General features: G+C 40.2%; 2 protein-coding genes across 3 annotated transcripts in view; one reads left to right on the forward strand and one right to left on the reverse strand.

The window, feature by feature from the left end:
- LOC110975152 (mitogen-activated protein kinase kinase kinase 11-like) overlaps positions 1-6,160 on the reverse strand; it is a 48,200-nt gene extending 42,040 nt beyond the window's left edge. Inside the window, exons 1-2 of the mRNA XM_022227350.2 lie at positions 6,030-6,160; positions 1,775-2,645 (exon numbers count right to left, since the gene is read on the reverse strand). Coding sequence (XP_022083042.1) covers positions 1,775-2,522 — 748 coding nt within the window. The 5' untranslated portion in view covers positions 2,523-2,645; positions 6,030-6,160. The remainder of the gene's footprint in view (positions 1-1,774; positions 2,646-6,029) is intronic.
- Positions 6,161-6,550: 390 nt separating this feature from the next.
- The window catches only part of LOC110975150 (pecanex-like protein 1), a 56,110-nt gene continuing 41,696 nt past the window's right edge, over positions 6,551-20,964 (forward strand). The window contains exons 1-8 of one of the 2 annotated variants that reach the window (XM_022227346.2): positions 6,552-6,907; positions 10,887-11,122; positions 12,213-12,324; positions 14,550-14,721; positions 15,435-16,580; positions 16,875-16,997; positions 17,750-17,896; positions 19,264-19,389. In XM_022227346.2, coding sequence (XP_022083038.2) covers positions 6,755-6,907; positions 10,887-11,122; positions 12,213-12,324; positions 14,550-14,721; positions 15,435-16,580; positions 16,875-16,997; positions 17,750-17,896; positions 19,264-19,389 — 2,215 coding nt within the window. In that variant the 5' untranslated portion in view covers positions 6,552-6,754. Of the gene's footprint in view, positions 6,908-10,886; positions 11,123-12,212; positions 12,325-14,549; positions 14,722-15,434; positions 16,581-16,874; positions 16,998-17,749; positions 17,897-19,263; positions 19,390-20,964 lie in introns of both variants that reach the window. The other variant, XM_022227347.2, reaches the window with a different exon arrangement.

A 20,964-nucleotide genomic window follows, 5' to 3' on the forward strand; every position in this document is an offset into this window, starting at 1 on the left:
GAAAATATGTGAAACTCTCTTCCCACTTACATGTATATGTACACTGTGTCCCAAATTACATGTACCGGTACGGGAAAATCTGTGAAAATCTTTTCCCACTTCTCCCCACTTGTGGGAAAATCTGTGAAAATAGTTTCCCATGCACAGGTTAACTTTCAACTGCAACACAAATACAGGTACATGTACGTGTACACGGGACATACATGTACATGTACATGTATACCTGTACATGTACATGTATATGTACTGTACAAGCACGTCACACTGTTAATGTTAACCAAGAGGTATTATTTCATAACAAACCAGCCAAAACAATATTGCTCTGGGCCCAAAATCTAAACTTAACGCTACTTTACACTGTTACTGATAATGACTGTAAGGTACATGTACAATGTACATGTGGAATTACATGTTTTCCAGCTCAAAGTGATGAAAACTGCAGCAATAATGACCACACCATGGGAATATTTGAAGCACTCATATTCTGGATTTGTCATTATTGCTGAAAAAAGGGTTATTAAAAACTTTACTACAGAATTTTTTTTGCATAACGTCAAAAATGTAATGCAAAAAAAGATGCAATGGCACCCCTCTCAGAGTTGAAATTAACAGTGGTCCACTGGCCTGGGGCCACCAAAAAATTCATCAGGCCTCTGCATTTTCCCAAAACGATGGCCTGGCAGGACAGTGGTCATTTGAGAAACACTGCCACATTTTCAAAACTTTCACCACATTTTACAACTCATGTTTCAAATCACCAGTGCAGACCACACACATACGTAGCAGCGACATTCTTTTCACAGTCGTGCGGCATGGCAGGAGCCTGCCCTGGTATGTTGGCTGGTATCGTTTTCTAACAATGCCAGTTTAATGTTATCTCCCACGGACACCAAGTCCGATCGTCAAGTACGAACAATATACGAGCAATATAACCCCAAATTAATCACAAAAATACATACAGAAAACAGATCAAGTTCTGGGAATTAATTTACAGAAATCTTCTGCTCCTAATTTTTTTTGCATGTACAGTGTATGTATGGTGAATTGTTGTAATGCTATTTTGACCAGGATGCACTGACTGGTTGCCTCGTTACCATCACACCTTCTTTGGCAGTGGCATGTCAGGAACCAGTGAAACCTTGCTTCTCTGCATGTGTTTTCACCACTGTGATAGTGAAATGCAAAGGGAATTTGTGAAAAAAACAGAACTTTCTTTCCAAATGTGGCAAATGTACCGGTAAGCCAAGCAAACAAAAAATACAAGTTTTAAGATGTGATAAAATTGTTCAGAGGTGTTTTGTGAAAACAGGAAAGGGAGGATTTTTTTTTCGAATTTTAAATGTGTTTTTCCAACTTACCCATATAAATTTTACAGAGGTGCCAAAAATTTATTATCGGTCACTTAACCAGAAGCAGAACTAGTTTTTTTGTTTGGCCTTAAAGGAGATTTAAATCCAGCCAGGCTGGCCAATCAGCTGTTTTGGTAAAGAAGTTCCACTGATGCAAATGGGCATGTGTGGTGGGCCTGATTGATTTCATTACAAGTACTCAACCAAGGCCACCAAATTTTCACAAGGGCCAGAGCAGTGAACTTCCCCACTGGCTCTGCGGGCCACCAATAGACTGAAGTTAATTTCGACTTGCCAGGTTCAGACTTCAAATCCTGACACAATACATGTACATGTATGAAAAGATTACAATTAAATGTATCCCAGTTGAAAAATTGAATTTAAAAGCATTTAAAGTTAACTTTTAAATCATCTGAATTACTTACTATTACTGGACTTGAGGTCTCGGTGAATGAGAGGAATTGGTGCATCTGAATGAAGGTAGTGCATACCTTCAGCAATCTGGTAGGCCCAATCAACGAGAACATCTGGGGGCAAGCCCAACTTTTTGCAGTTGTTACTAAGAACTCTGTTCAAAGCCCCACCCCTAGCATATTCCATAACCAGGCATATATTTGGTTCCACTAAGCATGCCCCTTTGAGTGTTATAATGTTTGGGTGTGACAACAAACTGAAGAGCTTTGCTTCTTGTCGCACATTATCCATGATTTCACTTATATCTTGGTCAGTGTCTGTCCGTGCAGCTTTCACAGCGACCTCCTCTGCCCCGCAAATGCCTCTGTAGACCTTCCCAAATCCGCCCACTCCTATCACCTCACTGAGGACAATCTCATCAAAGTTGATTTCTGTAATTCCAAAGTTCTTTTCCTTTTGTAGAAGGACATGAGGCTGGCTGACATAGTTACTGGGGAATATCCCCTCTTTGTCACGGACTTTTCCCGTCCACCATCCATCATCTCCAGACACTGATATCTCCTTGGAAATCACTTCTACAAGATCCCCACGGCGTAGGGTAAGCTCATCATCTGCTGTTGCCTCATAGTCATAAATGGCAGTGCACAGACTTGTCCCGTTTTCCTTGGATTCCCGTTGTTTGGAGGCTCCAGGTGACTCAGGGACACTCTGTAGAGGATCCATTGTGTCCAAGAAAGTCTCGTCTCCCACAGGGGACATTCGACGATGGGAACCACTAGGCTATGTTTAGCCTCTATGTGCTCTGCTGACAAAGGGGCAATCCTGAGAGGGGAATTACTTGGGGTGAACACAGCTGTGGTAGTCTTCATGTCACACAAATGTCTGATAAAAAAATAAAAGAAAACCACTAATACACTTCCATTTGTAAACTTACTGCAAAATGTGTTTGCACTTCTTTTAGAAAAAAAGTCCTCTATCAATAGAGTCTTATTATACATGATGTGGTTTTAGTCATTTTTGCCATTTTGTAACCTCACCACAGTGCGATCATTACATTTCATAAACATGCTGAATGAACTGTTTACGTGTACTTTCCAGCCTTAACTCTTTCTCACTCGCTAGTCTGTTATGCTTGGTGGCAAGTACATGTACAACAGTTCGGAATAATCACTTTCCCTACAAACTGCTACACACCAACCTATGCTCAGAGCTTCTGTGACCGAGCGGCCTCATTTTGGAGCAAAGTTCTTCCCCTTTATCTTAACCCTAAATATTCTCAAAGAGACTCAATTTAAAGAGAAAGATATCCCCTATTTGATCACAATCTACAGTTCTGAATCATGCATGCTATGCCATTTTGTGCAGGCACATTTTTGGTTTTAGGTTTATCCCAACAGTACATGCATGGGGTCCCCTCCCAAGCATTTATCAGCTTTTCAGAAAGCAAGGAATTTCTATTTTACTGCAGGGACGGGGGGGACTATTTTAAGCATGTTCAGTGAGTCTTTTGCATCGTGTCTGCAGATTCTGCACTGCACTGTACACTGTACAATGTACAGTACATGTACATACATGTACATGAACATGTAGTATGTACATGTATGTACCGCTACTGCATTGGTGCATCTCCTGCATCAGTGATTCAGAATTCATACATGTAAAAACTCTTTTGGCAAATGTGACAATTCCTTTTGTTTACATTATTTTACTGGGTGAAATCTGAGTTTGGCCCAGAAAGAAAATCATAAGTGTTGACTACATATTTGAGGAAAGCAGAACTTTTTATTCCTCTTCATGCTTCTCTCCAGAGATCAGTTACAAAATGGCAAATGTCACTCAAACTGAACTGTGGTTAATGTTCAAGTGATTTCCAAATTTCCATTCTGACTACTGTAAAATAACAGACAATGAATTTTTTACAAACAAATCTCACAAAGAGGGCTTGGTTATATTAGAATGAATTTGAATTTAATTAATCATGTGAGTAAAAACTGTTGATGATCAAAAGTGGTACCTGATGGCTGGATACAGATTACAGAATTCTTGCCCATATTTCGCATATTGATTAACAAAACAGCACTTGCCACAGTAAAAAGCAAAGGCTGCCAAGGCTGCACTCAGGTTCCAGCCAAATTTTTGGCTGATTGATGCTTGTACAATCAGGCCTTGACCTCAGCACTTGACCAGCAGGTACAAATTCATGTAAAAACTGCTGCAAGCTAGTAAAATGCTCTCTTTAACTTACCAGGTGGGCTGGTACAGAAATATGTATCTGTTTGAAACTGTCATTTGTCTAGTTTAGCCCTCCTTTTGCTGTAACAATCAGAAAGTCAAAAATGCCTTCCACTTGATTTGCCACAGTACACATACACAAAGTGGTCATGATTTTGACTGAAAGGGCAACCAAGAATGCATCTTTGCTTAAGAGGGTCTTAATCTTTGAAAATGAATAAAAGGAAGGACTTATTTATTATTAATTGTAACAGTTTTGAATCATACACTTTTCAAATTGAAACTTGACAGCATGACTCCACAGTAACAGCTGAAAAACCGTAAGTTGAAACATGCCAGCCCATGTTAGTATGCTAAACAATGTCCAGTGCAGTTAGTGAAAATTTGTGCAAGCTAGTGAAAAATACATGTCAGTTAACTTGTCTGGCATGCTAGTTTTAAAAAAAGCTGAAGTTTGAGGCCTTTATATGAATATGTCAGTTATCATAATTACATATCGCATTGCGCTATCCGTCTATGCTGTTTGAAATCTCTGACTTCCACAAGGACTTAAGGAGAGAAAGGTAATAGGTGGAATTATTTAAAAAATGATGCAATTGGCCTTAAATCTCAACAGATGCCCAAAAATTGAGCAATCATCGACTGTATTACATCCAACACATACATGTACACAGGCAACAAAAACCAGAAAATGTTACCTCTATGTAGGCCTAAATTTTAAAGCTAACTGCAGTAAAAAGTCATGAGATGGTACATGTAAATGCATCCTGAAGACTATTTCAGTAAAAGTAGCTACATGTAGATTTATGGACCCAAACATTGGTGGTGTTTTTCCCGATATGTTACTTTTTTAATCTTTGTGCGTCCATTGTTTTTGACCTTGATAATACCATAGGGGTACATGTACTTGTGTGAAGAATGAAAATGTGATTTGATTGAGGAATCTACATAATTTAATTGACTTTAAATCCATAGTAAAACTTTTCACCAAAAATATTTATTCGACCCATAAAACGACATGGCGACATGCATAGAAAATCCTAATTTCAGACAAATATGACTAAATATCCTTACATGTAAATTGATTTTATTATTGGTTTTATAATAATTAATAATTTTTCAGATGTTTGTATGAAATTTTTAAGGGCACGAGTCATTCTAGGCTGCAAATAACATGACTGGTCAACGTGGGATGAATTAGCTACAAGTGGTGATATTGATTGGCCAAACTAGGGCATTAATATTCACAATCTTAGTCAAAGCACAGTTCATGACAAAAACTTGTGTTGTTGAAAGGGATTCCCTGAATTTTTCGTTTCTGCCATGCTTTAAATTTCAAAGTTTGTGATATCTTCATGCCAAATCAATTCCAAATGCAATACTCTGTGAGAATAGGATGGCTTGAATTGGAATACGTAATAAAATGGAAGCAGATTAACATTTTGCAGGTACACTTCTCCCATTGGGTTGTGCATAAAACGGATTGCTTGTTTGTCATCCAAACCCATAACTGTAGTGCAAATGTCAAAGTTGCAGCATTGTGAAATTTCCATGAATCTAGGCCTCGTAAAAGTACGGATTACCTACACTTCTTCCTGGCCTACCTCCATGCTCCACGGTTTGATCATCCAGAGTACTTGTATGGTAGGAAAACATAGTCCTAGGCCTACTGCCATGTCTGCATGGCCTAAGGCACAAATGACTTCACGCCAGTTTACCCAAACACAAGGTACAAACGTAACTGGTTAAGGCATGGTCCATGGAGGTGGTTGTCTTCATGTTTCGTGTAACATGATGTACCCTAGTCTACATGTACAGTAGTGCATGTACATACTACATGTACAGTACCGTACCCCCATGTACATGTAGGCCTACAGTACATGTACATCTCATCATGCATGCAGTGCAGTGGTTGAATGTTCACATGTCAAACTGCACAGGCGCAGGCACGAAAATGGCTCAAATATTTCTCCGTTAAAAAAGACACACAGAATAACAGACATATCTGTACCTAGTCTAAAAGATGCCACTTACTTGAAACATGCTTTCGAGTCAGTTTTGATATCGCTATTAAGATATAATATCGAAAACTTAGTCGTTGATTTCCGCCCCAGGTACGACGACAGAAGCAGGGCCATGTCATCGATGCTCGCGTGAATATTTTACCTTCGTGGCGCACTTTGACCCATTTGGCAGCAGACGATCTTTTTTTGCGGTCACAAACTCAGATTGCTGATTGGATCATTTTGACAAGTTATGAATATGCAGATTTTAGAAAATTGTCGTCATAAGGGAGTACAAACAATTTACTTCGTTTTTGTTTGGGATTTTACGAACTACAAATTGCGATGATTGATCATTGCAAAATGAGATAAATTTATAAAATATTATTTAAGGGATTTGAATTTAGGGGTTGCTTTCTTATTTTGTTTTGACACGGCGTTCCCTTTCCAGCGAGGTTACAGACGTACAGACGGGTACCATTTTGTCATAGTTCCTAGACGTAATTGTACATGTACAGTACATATCTTCAGTAAATGTACATGTACAACTGTACATGTACACAGCAATGTACATGTACATATGTATGTCGATGAAAGGGGGAAGTACATGTATGTACAGTCTACAGATCATGTTCATGTACTGTGTCATAAAATGGTTGGCTTCTGCACTGGTGATCAAGAAATGGAAATGGAGTGATCGTTGATAAATACTTGGTCCATTTTACGGCCAGGGTTCCGCCTTTTGTATTACTCAACATGGGTTCACACACGCTTGAAGTTTTACGCCAAGGCTTGTGGGGTTCATTAACGGGGGGATGGTATTTTGACCCACACCAGAATATTTTTTGCAACACACTCCACCTGTATTTATGGCTCTTCCTGTTGTGTTTTCCACTGGGTTTATACATGGTAAGTCACTGTAATTTATAAACTTAATCATGCCCTGTCACTCTACATTGATGAATGTGTCTGTATCATGTAATGATGTGGTTTTGTGTTCTGTCATGTCTGTGTAGGCCTACTTATTTTTATTTCGCTGCAAATCTCGAAGTTTACTGTGCCAGTATGTAGGCTTAAAAAAGTCGCAAACATTTTTTAAATGTTTGAGTTTGTTGAGGCCTAGGTATACCATGTAGGCCCTATAGGCCTACATGCTTTACTTGCCTACTAGGCCCAAAACACGTTAAAATTTTCACAGAACTGTCTTACAATGCTTACAAGGATTAAATGTATCTTACATCACACCGCACACTCCATGTTTGTGTTGCTGTATAGTCTAAGCTTTAATCCATGTTTTTATGACCATGACATGACCTACATCATACATGTACTTCAGTTAGTTCTAGACATGACTATGATTACATGTACCAGAAAACATTGTATAAAAATCAGAGAACTCAACCCCCAACTGCCAAAATGGTGTATTATTTTCCATATACATCCTTTTGGACTGATGTATGTATGTTACGTACTGTTACAAACCAGAGGTTGTCAAACACAAACACAGAAAACATGCACAAGAATTGGCCAATACATAAAATTATTTACATTATTTTAATTAACAAGATAAACCACATAAAACAAAACAATGAGCTTGTATTAGTGTGGTTAGAAACGGCCATGCCCAGCAAAACAAAATGAATAAAGCGGTCATGCAAAAACTGACATTGCAGTAACATTTTACAGACACACAACTCGGCCAAGAAAAGGAAAACATTAATACAAGACATTAACTTTAACTTACTTGTATGAAAAATAAAGACCGCTGCCCAGTCGGTGCAGAACGCTGAGCACAGCCATCAAGGCCGCACCCCATGAACAGGACCGCCACACCAGCACGGACCCCAGTCGCTACGAAAACCAACCACCACCAGCAGCCCACAGGTAGATCCTAGCAGCAGCAACGTAGCCTTCATCGAAACAGGGGTGCGGACTTCAAACTGTGCTCACGCACATTCACCATAACTGACACCGACCGAGGCCGAGCAGCCCGCTATAAGGCCTTAAATACAGAACGAAACATTCTATGCAAACAAAAAGGTCCATGCAGCTTTGGTATTTAAGGAACAGCAACAACAGACAGGTACGAGTAGAGGCGTTATGTAACAGTACAGTCAGTAAGAAGTCAAACAACTAAGCAAAACAGAGAAGCCCATAGAGGTGTCCTCTCATGGACATTACAAAAGTTTTCCCTGCAGTGACATATCAACCATCAGAAAGGGATAACATGTCCTAAAATGTCAAATTTAGCACTTTTAGTAGGAAAAAGATAAAAGTGTTTACTTACAAAATACCATTTTTACTAGGGTTTGTTCTTGTCTGCTACCAAATGATTTTTTTTTTTAAATTTCGGACTAACTACATGAACAAAGTTACATGTTCTTCAGAACTCAAAAGATAACTAACGTAAGTTACATGTATATCAGATGCAATGTTTTATTTGTTTTGTTTGTTTTTTATTTTGTTTTCTCTTTTTTCACTCAGTCTCAAAGATACATGTACAGTGTACCAGCATGCTTAGGCGCACCACATATTGCCTGTAATCAAGAGATCTATTAGTAGTCCATGTTCTGCGAATTGCTTTCAGATATGCGTCTCTTGGGACGTCTAGGGGAAAATCAGACAAGCCACAATGATAGTGGTTGGGGTAGCAAGAGTAACCAGAGTTCTAATGCTCATGACATTCAAAAGATTCCTGTATCCATGAGCAAGGGCTGGGGTTACTCATGCTACATTTGGGTTTTGAGCAGCCATTCCTAACTGAGGCCAACTCGGTCACCAGAGAAGAAAAATGGGCTTTTCATCATTCAAAAATTAATGTCTCGGTCACATGAACAGTGTACGTGTAACATTTTCAGTATCCAACCGAGTTGTGTGAAACTCAAATTGAAGAAACGAAGATAAAGAAGGTCTGCAGAAACACAAGGTGTGGTTTCTGCACTTGTGAAAGACAAACCTAGTGAGTGTTATGCACCTAAAAGAGTTTGTGACCATACTACTTCAAGGACATTGTAATTACATGTATTACTGTGAAAGCTGCAGGAAGACAAAATACATTTATGTTATTCAATAACTTGTTTATTGAATTAAAAAAAATAACAAGAGGAGGAAACTTCAGTCAAGTGAGCCATTTTTCTTCCTAATGAAATCAAATATTTACCAATGAATTGAGTTGGTTGGCTTACTTGTCAGGTGTAATAACATGTATCAATTATGGAGAACAAAATTGTGAAAAAAAGAAATCCCCGCCATGTTTTTACGTATTCATGTACAAAATTCTATGCATGGAAACTCAGACTTCATATTTTACACTGATTTGCCTGTATGTACAATGTACAATACATGTGAACACCTGTGAATAATACTAGGATGTGTGTATTTATACATGCTGTACAATTCCAGGTTTCCAGCTGGCAAGTTTTAAATAAAAGCCAAGGTTTGAGCCACAGTCAACATTTTTGGAGCCACTTCCTCTTTATGCAGTGCCGAATACAATTTGTTTCTTGCGGGTTGCTTAGGATTATACTCCTAATATGTATTCAAATTCACTGTTGGGCAACAGTGGTAACTGACAGTTGGAATTGCACAACTTCCTTTCATGTTTTCTCTGTATAATACGGATGATTCATAGTAGTGCACCACCAAGAGTTTGCAACGCGTCGGCCAATCACAACATGCGAAATCTGTCTACCCCTTTCCAAACGTGTACTGGTTTGACAGGTTTCGTGCATCGTGATTGGCCAACGCATTGCAAACTCTTGGAGGCGCACTATTGTGAATCCCCATTTTGAAACATTCCTCATCAAAAGAAATACATGTATATCCGTCATTTGAGTACCTATAGATATTTTACTACCAGTTGCAGACACAGTTGTAATAAAGAACATGTGATATGCATGGTTGCATATATGTTTATGTACCTGAACTACCGGTATAATGTGCATGTGTATACAGGTACATGTATTTGTACACAATAAAAATGTACGTGTACATGTGCAGCGTGTTAACTCCAGTTTCAAAGTCTACCTGCCAGTGCCACATTTATTTTTTTCACTGAATTGTGTCTGAGGATACAGGCTAGTTATAGTTAAGAGAAACAGAAGGTAATCACTTATCGAAATGCAGGAAGACGGATTTGCATTGTGTGAATAGTGTTTGTAACCAGAATCACAAAGAATTTATGAACAGTGAGATAATGAAGTGTGGATGCTCTCACATGTATGCCCGATAATTTCTACGATAATCAGCACACAGGTCTTCATGACAAATTGTGCCAAATTGGTTTTTTTCAGAGATCTAAGTTTACATGTACATGTAGAAAATGTACAGAAAGATACTTTGAACTAACCAAAAGTGTGGAAATAATTCTCAAGAGAAGACCAATATGTGCAGGATGTTTACAGAATTATGATCCTGATTCATGATTTTCCTGGGAGCCTTAGAGATACATCATTATTTCACTTCACGGAGGGAGAAGTGTCTAGGTTATGAGATGCCCAAAGTCTCATCTCTTCAGTAGAATTTTTTCAATTGCCTGGCTCGCATACATACTTCATTAGTGAATAAAGTAATTCTTTTTACTTTATGTACAGTAGTTTGTTTCAGTTACACTCCCTGTGTCAAATTCATGCAGTGAAAATCACTTAGCTTGGGTATTTTAAAAAGAACCAGTTCGCCTCGGCTTCGTTTCGGACAGAGTTTGAAAATTACTCTACCACCCTTCATTCTACCACAAAAGAAATGTAACGTAGTTTTTGTTTCTTTATTATTCCATGCACTGAGAATAATAAGAGCCTGGATGTCATTCAGTCATCAGGAACATGTTTCTCATAGACATGTAAGTTTGATTTTCAGAGTTAAGGTTATTTTGTGTTTGGATTCTACACAGGCATTTCCCCCTTTTCCTGCAATATGGGCCTCCTACAGCTTGTTAACAGCCTTGGTTTTCTCCTGCATCAAGTTCATCAGCTACCGCATGCACCTGACCTTTGACTCCGGGGAAGAGGCCACCCCAGGAGAAGAGACAGAAGAAAAGCCCAGTGAAGACAGCGGCAAAGGCGAGGAGGCAGGGGAGATTGAAGAGATCGGGTTTGGCACCAGTGGTCATCACAGGACAAAATTTGGGTGAGTAGCATGCTTGTGGGTTCTGTAAAAGAGCACTGGTACCATGTCACCAGGTGGCAGAGAGTGAGGCCTGCAGTAAGCTGACCCTTCACTGTGGCAAAGCATCACGGGTTTGGACACCGACGGTGTGCGCATGCACAAACAAGTGCTCACATTCTTGTTAAGTAGTTTTTGGGGACTGTGATGAAACATGGATGTTTCATGGAGGAGATCCAAAAAAGCTATGGGGACAAATTTGTGTCTCCACAACTTGGTGGCGACTTTCCTAACAAAAAATTTGAACATTTCTGTCAGCAAACAAACTGCACGGTCTTCATAGACACAAGGCATGCATACAGGAAACTAAACCTCATGCGTAACCTTGGTGATTAAGGGGCATTCCCTGAGTAGCAACTTATTCAATGTTGGACAAGCATGAACCACTTGATATGTTCACAAGCTGTTTCCACTTGAGAGTGCATGGAAATTACATGGTTAGTCATGTCAATATGCGCATTCTCAGAGTGGTGAAGTAAAAGTGGAATAAGCTGAGCTCGGGTGCTGCAATGTATCAAGTATCATGTTGGCTGTCTCGTGTCCTGCAGTCTTGCTCACATTTGCACCACTTCAGGGAGAAGTACTGCATGGCATCCATAATCACAGCGTAAAAGTAAAATAGTAATTCCAGGCAACTGCAGTTCCCTTCACCTTTGTGAATGATACGACATAAACACATCCATGTATTTGCACATTGTGTATGTACAAAATATGTATATGAACTAGCCACTTACTAGTGGTTAGTTATAGCTGCATGTGAATATGGTTGATATACATGTAACTATAACTAGACTGAAAGCATAGAACTGTCTTTATTTTTGGCCCATTTCATGCCCATTTGCGAGCAAATTGAACAGGAGGAAAGTTGCCATTCATTTAGACTGAAAATGGAAGTTTCATTTTATTTTTATCTTTTGTCTTAGGGCCCATCCAAATAGTACGTACGCATGAAATGCCGACTTTTCAGACCCCCCTCTCCAGTCCTTCATTTTTAAGGAGCGTAATCGTGCGGTACCTAACCACTGTATGTACCTTCTTGGTTTCTGTCTTTCAGCATGGAAGACGATGCGATTGAGCTGGAAGAGCTGAACAGCAACCCCCAGCATGTAGCATCAACATCAGGGAGAGAGAGCTCGAGGGATTCCTTCCCTCCAGACAATGAAAAGGTACACCAAGGATCAGGAAACTCCTGACCTTGTAGGAGTACTTCATCCTAACCATCCCAGATCCTTTAAAAATTGGCAGGTGTCACCACTCCGATACTTGGCTATTCACAATTAGGAATGGCAACCCTGGATCCTATACATGTAGGATGCACCGACAATCAAAATAAATAACAAGATCAAACAGTCTTCCGGAATTCCAATATTCTGTATTCCAATATTTACAACACGAGCTCGATATGGTATTAGAAAGTGAACTTCTTACAGAATTATTTAATTACTTACAGGTCTGTGATTAAGTCATAAAACCTTATTTATACTCGATTAGCCAATCAAGTGACTCTTGGATCATCACATCAATCATAAAAAAGAAAAGTTTCATCAGATATCCACTTTAAATTATTAAAATAGCAAAATTAATCGGTCCACCATATGTTGAAGTTTCTGTAGCCCCCTGAATCTGGCGTCTAATTAAACCACAGAAGATCAGCCCAAAGCTTGGTCAAGCAGAGCAAGTTCAGAGTCTATGCTCCTTAGTGGTACACAAGGGACTCTTCTCAGTCATCGGTAGAGTCAGTGGGACCAGTCTCAACATAAGGCCATCTACAATAAATATAACCCAAAACCTTAACAGTTTTAAAGAACTAGCGCAATCATGCTCCAATCTGTTTCCTTTCCAACCTCGATCTCCACAATTCCAAATTACTACAAATCTTATATCATCATCCTTATTTTCATAAATGTAAATTTCCGATCTTCTCAAAAATCATCAGCCTCGATCTCCAGGATCAGCTTAATAGTCTTACTACTACGATTACGACGAAACTTCATCATCTGCAGGCTTTTTACTTCGATGTATAAAAGCAAGATAATCATCAATATTACAACACTTATGGTAATTTGCCGAACAACTGTCTTGGGAGGTGAACTGTTGTCACGAAGTCGTTAATGCCGACTGGGACGTCTATGTGGCTGGAATTAGGCCCTAGTTTGCCTAATTCTCACGGAAACAGATTTTTCCGTCCTTTTCCAAAGTGGTCAAACAGATCCACAACAAAGCTAAATCTGCTGGCTCAGATTTCTGACGCTTGGGAGTCAAAACCGGTCTTGCATCACACAGTCACTCTCCAAACCTCTGTCTTTCTTGAGCAAGTCAAAAATGACTTCTGACTCTCTATCTCTCTCTCACATAAGAAAACTCCACCATGCATCCAAAGATTCTAATTGTGTCCAATTGTACAATGCGACCTATTCTTCATCGACTGGCGTGATTTGATTCACAATAATACGATGGGCGTTCTGACAATTACCACGGCCTGAACAAAATACCGTTGCGTAAGACGGGAAGGCATTTTCCCACTTCGTGAAAACCTTCTCTGAATGGCAGAGTTACATGTACGTCTACGCAGGAATGATGAACAAATGATTGGCTAAGACTTTTGGACAATTCGATTACCCTCAGGGTAGACTGATATATACTCAGAATAAAAACAATGAACCTCCAACACAGTAAAAACATAATCGGAAAAACACAGCATTCAATTCATGCACTAGTTGCACTGTAACAGCAGGACTTCGTGGAGGTGCCTTTTGGGAGGGGGGTAAGATTGAGTAATGTTGTGCCAAACCAAGGTTGCTTCGCACATTCAAGAATGTGGAATTGTTTTCCTGCATAGTGGAGGATTTTGATATATGCAGAAAGGTTTCTGGCAAGAGTGTCGAGGTAGACAGCATTTCATGTACATGTAGATGCAATGCTTTTTTTTACACGGCTATAAGTATATTCACCAGCAAGTTGGATCCATTTTAACCTAAAAGAAAAAAATCAGGGAGAATATACATGTATATTCTTGCATTTGTCTAGGTGCTTTTATTTGTTTGAAACTGGTATTGGTAAGTGTACATGTCTACATATATATAACAGTTGACTACACATAGCTTGCTTTTCATGGGCCAAAGGTTGATATTAAATGGGGGGGGCTTGCACATGTACTTGTGCAGAAATTAGCACACAAACAATGTCAGTAGCTGTATACATGTACATGAACAAGACGTAAAATTTGGCTGGCAACCTGTTTCGTGTGCTTAGCTGAGTTCCCTGCTTAGGAGCTCTGTGAATTGGCCGTTGGTATTCACAAGGCAAAGAATTCCAAACTATTTGTTTATATTCATCTGATCGATAACAAGCCAACCCATCAAACAAAAGTCACTGTTGTGTGATGAAATAGGGGGCGTGGAGCGATAAGGATCTGCCAGGTACCATCCGCTTGGAGATCCACCCTCAGAAGGAGCCACCGACTACCAGCCACCTGGACAATTCCCTCAGTGAGGCCCTGGATGCCCTCAATAACACGAACAACCTGAAGCTGGACAGCATTGACAGCTCATCAAGACAGCCCGGTAAGGCACTTAGAAGGCCATACTTAATAATGGATTATATTCCCCGTGGGTACCACAAAGAATCGTTGGTTCCCCAGAAAAGCACCTTTGTGTGGGCTTCTTTTTGGATTTTATACAATACAAATACAGGACAGCAAAGAAAAGGGGAAAAATCCACATACATGTAGTGTAAAACTAGAGCTCCATATCTTATAAAATGTGTACTTACGGTTATTGCTTCTTATTTGACTCTTACGTGCCAGCAAACCCCAGCAAGCTCAATGGTCGAGTGGTAAAATGTCTAAACTAGTAAGTAGGAGATTGTAGCTTCAAGTCCCACCCAATCAAGCTTGTGAATTTTTTCACAAAGCCCTTACCATCTCTGAGTATCTACTGTTTATAAATGAATGTAAGTGAAGAGTTGAAAAAAACACCATGTGAAATGGTTGACTGACAGATTTTGACATGAAAGAGATCAACCATTATGTGTAGATACGTCCATGTAAAGATACGTGTAATTGTAAGTATTAAGATGGTGCTTTTTCACTGTCCTAACTTAATTTATAGGATTATACTCACAGTTTTGGAGATTCAGTGTTGGCTTGTAAAGTTTATGTTTATGTTTCAATTCAGGTTCTCACAATAATGTCGGAATCTGACTTCTTGTGAAAATTTGTATTTGATTGTCATGTAACCTACGGTGGGCATCTGAACTTCATTGTCTGCATCTTTAGGTGGAACTGAAACAGTACCAGCAGCAGTGTTCACAAGTCATGGCTCGCCACATAGCAGAAAGAGAAGACAGGTGAGACCCCAGGATGCAGGTCAGTCGTCCAGTCGGAGGAGGAACCGTATGTCCATGGGAACCAACACAAGTCGGGGCATGTCATCCCCAAAGGGCCCCTCAAGCACAGAACTTGGCAGTGACGCAGACTTCAAGACAGAGAGGGGAGTCCTGGATTCGGTGCCGGCATCACTTTCAACTGTATCTATGCAAGAACCAAGCTCTGGGACCCCACAGGGAAAGTTGACCAAACGGGACCTGGAGAGTTGCCCACACCTCGGCCTGTCCAGCATCACCCCAAGGGCTGACTCCGACTCATTGCTCGCCATGCTCACTAAAGAGAGAACTCCCGAACAGGAGACGGAAGTGACTGAGGAAGCTCGCAGGAGGACTAAGAGCAGTGGCAGCGGGGAGAGAACCCGAAGTCGGCACTTGACCGAGAACCTGACGACAACAACCAGACCTACCAGGTTCAGTTTCCCGGACAGCTCAGCGAGGCAATCCCTGACCCCACCTAGCAGACGAAGGACTGCTTCCAGTAACAGGAACATGTCTGGGAAGAAAGGAAGGCACCTGAGTGACCGGCAGAAAGAGCTTGCTTCACCCATCGAGGAGAATAATAATGAGCTGAAGCCCTCTCCAGAAATGCCAGACAAGATTAAAAAGAAGCGAACTCAAAGCCCACCCAGGCACGATAGTTCCCTGTCTACCAACAATTATGCAAACTCTTCCATGGATGGAGCAGCCCCAGCCCTCGCACACACATCTGCACCCTCGGAGACAAATTGTAGTAACCCATGCTCAAAGAATGTGTCCGACAGTGTGTCTGAAGATTCCTTGGATCTTGTTGTGAAGAACGTTCTGGGGTCGGGTGTGGAAATTGATGAAAATTGTGACTCCAGCCAAACGATTACCTCATCAAAAAGACCAGGGCAGGGTGCCATGACCTCCAGCTCTGATGATGATAGTACAGTAGTATCAGAACACTCAGCTTTCTTAGGATCGTCTGGAAATGCTCCCAGTTCCAGGAGTACATCTAGTTCCACTGGAATCCAGTGGTTATTCAGCACAGATGGGGATGGTCCATCAGACAAAGGTATGGCAGTGTCAAATGAAGTACACTTGTGTTCAACAATCTTGCAGATTTCAGCATTTGTATACTTGTAGTTTTTCCCAAGAGAAATTTAATGTCATCCTCACACCCACCGTCCCTTAACACCTTATGTGTGCTTCAGACAAGAATGTTTCTCGAAATGAACAAAGAATTCATTTTTATGTCTAACAATTGTTTTCTCAGAAGTTGGTGCTTTATCTGTACACGTTAGATGTCCATTTACATGTACACTGTACGTGAAACATTTTCTCATTGGAATGACTGGAATTCCTACAGGGGGCGAGCCCTCTTCCACCAGCAAAGCAACAGAACGAGAACCTTCCCCACAAAGCCGAGATCGAGCCAAAGAAGGCGCTATACCAAAGAGGAAGTCCCGCCTGAGTAGCAGTACTAGCCAAAGTGAGTCTTTAGCATCGATACAGAACGCAACCGCACGTGAAAGACCCAAAGTGTATTATTTGAGTGTAGCATGGGCTATGGGGCGCACTCACAGTGCTTGATGGACCAAGTTGCTGGGAAAAGCAAAATTAAGTTGGATTAAAAGAAAGATATTTATAAACACAAGTGTGTTCATATTCTGTGGATAGAAAGAGTAATTATGCAGTATGCCCGAATCACTTGTCGAGAAACAAGACCAGGTTGGAATTATCAATCACAATTTCCTCAGTGAACTGTGTACTGATAACTACAGTGTACCACCAGGTGTTATCACTCAACTTGGAACAAGGCTTATGTCAAGATCAGCCTAAAGAACACAGCAGAAAGTAACAATCTGTTTATCAAGGAAAAGAGTTTTACCTTTTGCTGTAGAGTACTGAAGTATGACATTTTGAACCAGAACGTGCAGTGCAAACAAATAGAGTACACGCGCGTGTTGGTTCACGTGCTGGTTCTTGGCGCCATGCCTTTTACACACGTAATTGTGCACGTGTCGTATTCACTTCAGCACTCTAGACTGTTTTAAGCTGATCATTGTTGTCAAGCAGAATACATGTAAGTTGGTGTCATCGAGTAGATAAGTCCTCATTCCAGGTATGTGCACTACATCTTTTAACACAGGTTCTGTATTGAACTACAAAAATGCTGTTAAGTGAATTAATGCAACTTAAGTTTGCTGTGCATTCCTAATATCCACACTTTGTCCTGTACAGGTGATGAGGAGATCAAAGCAGACCCCGACCAAGGCCAAGAGCGGGCAGGGGCCAACAGCAGCAGTAACAGGCTGATAGGCAGGATGATGAAGCGTGTCTTGAGGGAGGAGTCCCTTCGATTTCAGCTGGAGGATGCACGAGGGTCACGTAAGCTTCCTTTGTCTTGTGTTCTTAGCTGACATGTTTTATGGCGTAGAATGTAATTTTGCATTTGATTTTGCCTTTTGTCAGTATAAGTTATTAATCCAAGCACTACATGCTTAGTGCTTTCCAAAAAAACTTGTCAGAACAGAGCAAAAACTGACGAGGTTATTCATGTTGGACTCAAAGCTATGACCTGCTGCTTGCTAGTGTAGATGTTTTAATCACCCAACCTTCAAACTGTTCAGAGTCACCGGGCCAGAAAGTACAAGCTCTCCGAAACTACTTTTCACACAGTTATCAAAATGTGTAAATTACATTAGTTGGTAAAGGGCAAATCCAACTATTGGAATGACTTGTGACTAAGGTTGCATCCGAATCTCTTGTCTAGAGCTAGGTCTAGGTCTTCGCTCCATTGGAAATGCGTGGAGACACGTAGACAGTAGACCTAGCCGTAGCTCTGGAAGCCCATTTGGGACATGGCCTTAGACTCATGTTCAAGTGTATGGAGTCCCTGATGCAGCATTGTGAACTGAGGTCATGGTGAATAACAAGGATAAGCACTTGAACTTGGCATATTTAACCCAGCCTTTCAGAATCCAACTTTCATTCTGTGTTCGTTAATCAGACCGGAAGACAAAACTGCGACATCCATGCACATGTATGTGCAATTTAAAGTTTCCCCAAATTAAGCTCTTCCTGGTTTAATGTGCCAGCTCAGAAAGTGCTGATAATGTGGGACGGGGCAAGAATGGAAAGTGTCATTTTCCTCCATTTGGCCAACTGGTGCTGCATACACGCAGAGCCACTTGGGTGTAATGTGCAAGCTGAGTTTATTGAAGTCAGGTTGATGGAGGTTAGTAATAGGGAGACAGTCCATCAACATGTCAGACCAGTGTTCATCCATGTACGTCCCAGCAGTGTTTGTGGCTCACTATTTCTCCGTTGTTTGGCATTGTTATAAAGCCTGTCACTGCTGTGTTCTGCCTATTTGTTCTATTATTTTGTGTATGATTATGGAGCGGTATGCCAATCAACATGTCAAAATTGCTGTGTAAGTTGTTGCATAGGGTAATGCCAGAGGGACATTTCCATGAAAGCACATTACAGATATCATGTTAGTACAGTATTCTAGGTAGTGTGCTGGAATTTGTTGTTAGTTGACTTCTTTTAAGTCAAACTAATCAACAAAAATTCATCGATTTTGCTGTATATATGGACATACAATCTAGCGTAAGTTAAGCCTCAAGTGCATGTAAATTTCCTTTGTCCAAATGGTGAAAACTAAAAAATACCGTACATTAAAACATTAAGACAAAGTAAACAGTAATTGGAAATAAGTCTGTTACCCTGCCTTGTTGCAACACAAACAGTCAATCCATCCATAAGGAGAGCCAGGCGGCAGGCAAGATACCTGAGCTCAACCAGTGAGTCGAGACAGCGACATCAGAGCGATAGGGGCGAGGGTACATCCACAAGCAGTCTCCGGCACAGACGAGGTAACTGAGCCAACCAAAAAAGACAAGAACGGGTCTGGTACTCAGTGATGCCAACTGTTGTGGATTCACCTTACCTTGTTTTTTCCCAATGGAATATTTTTGCATTGTACCACTTTTGCATCGCATGGGCACACCAGACTCATGTGAACCTTCCTTCTGATTTTAAATTGGTCACCAGCTTGTGGAAACCTGTTCATTTTGAATCCACATTAACCCTAAGTGTCATCAATCCTTCAAAATCCTCCGGGTGGTTTTGGAGGATTTTGGAGGATTGAGGCTGCATGGCAAAATTGCATTGCTGATTGCGAAGGATGCATTGTCTCAAGGTTGCGGGTCAGACCTTTTGTTGTTGCTGTTCAGGCATGCATAAATTCAAACCCTCATGATATGTGAAATCCTACATACTGCTCCAGGATTCCATTTACATTGTCTCAACATAATGATGGGAATTTGCCTGAGAATTTTGAAGGATTGAGGCAGTTGGCACCCCTCCACAGAACATGTTCAAGAAATATCAGAGGGTTTCTGAGGACTGAGGCTATATCCAATTTTTTTCATGGAAGCAGTTGGAGAATTTTGAACCATTGAGAGTATATCCTAGCCAAAGGGGCTTAGGCAGTTAGGATTAATGAATGTTGAATGTGGGTTAAATGTAATGTGGGTTAAATGCTTCTTCATTGGAAAGGGGGTTGATTGTTTAATAAGTGACTCATTTGTCAAGCTGAGCTCACCCACTAGTCATTGTCTAACTGCTAAAACTTGCAGCTTGCTTTGCTGATGTTTGGAATGGTAGCTCTTTGCATCCAAACTTCGGGTGATTGTTTGCTTTCGTTTTTCTTGCAATTGTGTACGTACCTGACGTAGATTGTTTGATGTTAATTTTTCATAGCATTTCATGTCTTGATGTGGAATGAGCCTTCAATTGTTTGTTACCGATATAAACCAGGTATATGTATTCGAAAGCTCAAATTCCTGACATAATTAAGTACACTTAGCATATACCTGCCTGTATGAAATTGTTGAATTTAAAAAAATGAGTGATTTGGTTCATGCATAGTTGGTTTTTTTATTATGATATAAAAATTAATCATATTTATTTTAAGCAAATTTTAAAAGTTTAATACAGGAGTTTTGTTGTTTTTAATTGGAGCCAAGTTGGCATATCAGTAATTGTCTGCAGTGTATTCCAAATTAACCAAATATAACTGGATATGAACTTCTTTTTCTTTTATTTCTTTTGTTACAAAATCAGTCAAATCATAATTTAAGGTATTTAATCGAGCCACTTAATAAAATGATTGATAGGCAATTGATAACTGCCTTTAACTTTTACTACACAGATATTTTTTGAGTCCCTGTAAAATACATATAGCACCTACATGTACTTTTTTTCAACTGGCTTTACGTTTTGTCAAAAGTAGAGTCTAGTTTACAAGACATTGTTAACCAGCAGCTACATGTAATAATAATAATAATTTTTCGCTTACTGGTCCTTCCTGGCTAACAACTAACTCACAAATGGAAGACATTCGGGAAATTCAAAAGAGAAAAATAACTGTATTTTTGTACCAAAAG

This window comes from Acanthaster planci, linkage group LG01 (genome assembly GCF_054643075.1).
Source record: "Acanthaster planci isolate LZ-2023a linkage group LG01, COTS_SCS, whole genome shotgun sequence".
Classification (NCBI taxonomy): Eukaryota; Metazoa; Echinodermata; class Asteroidea; order Valvatida; family Acanthasteridae; genus Acanthaster; species Acanthaster planci.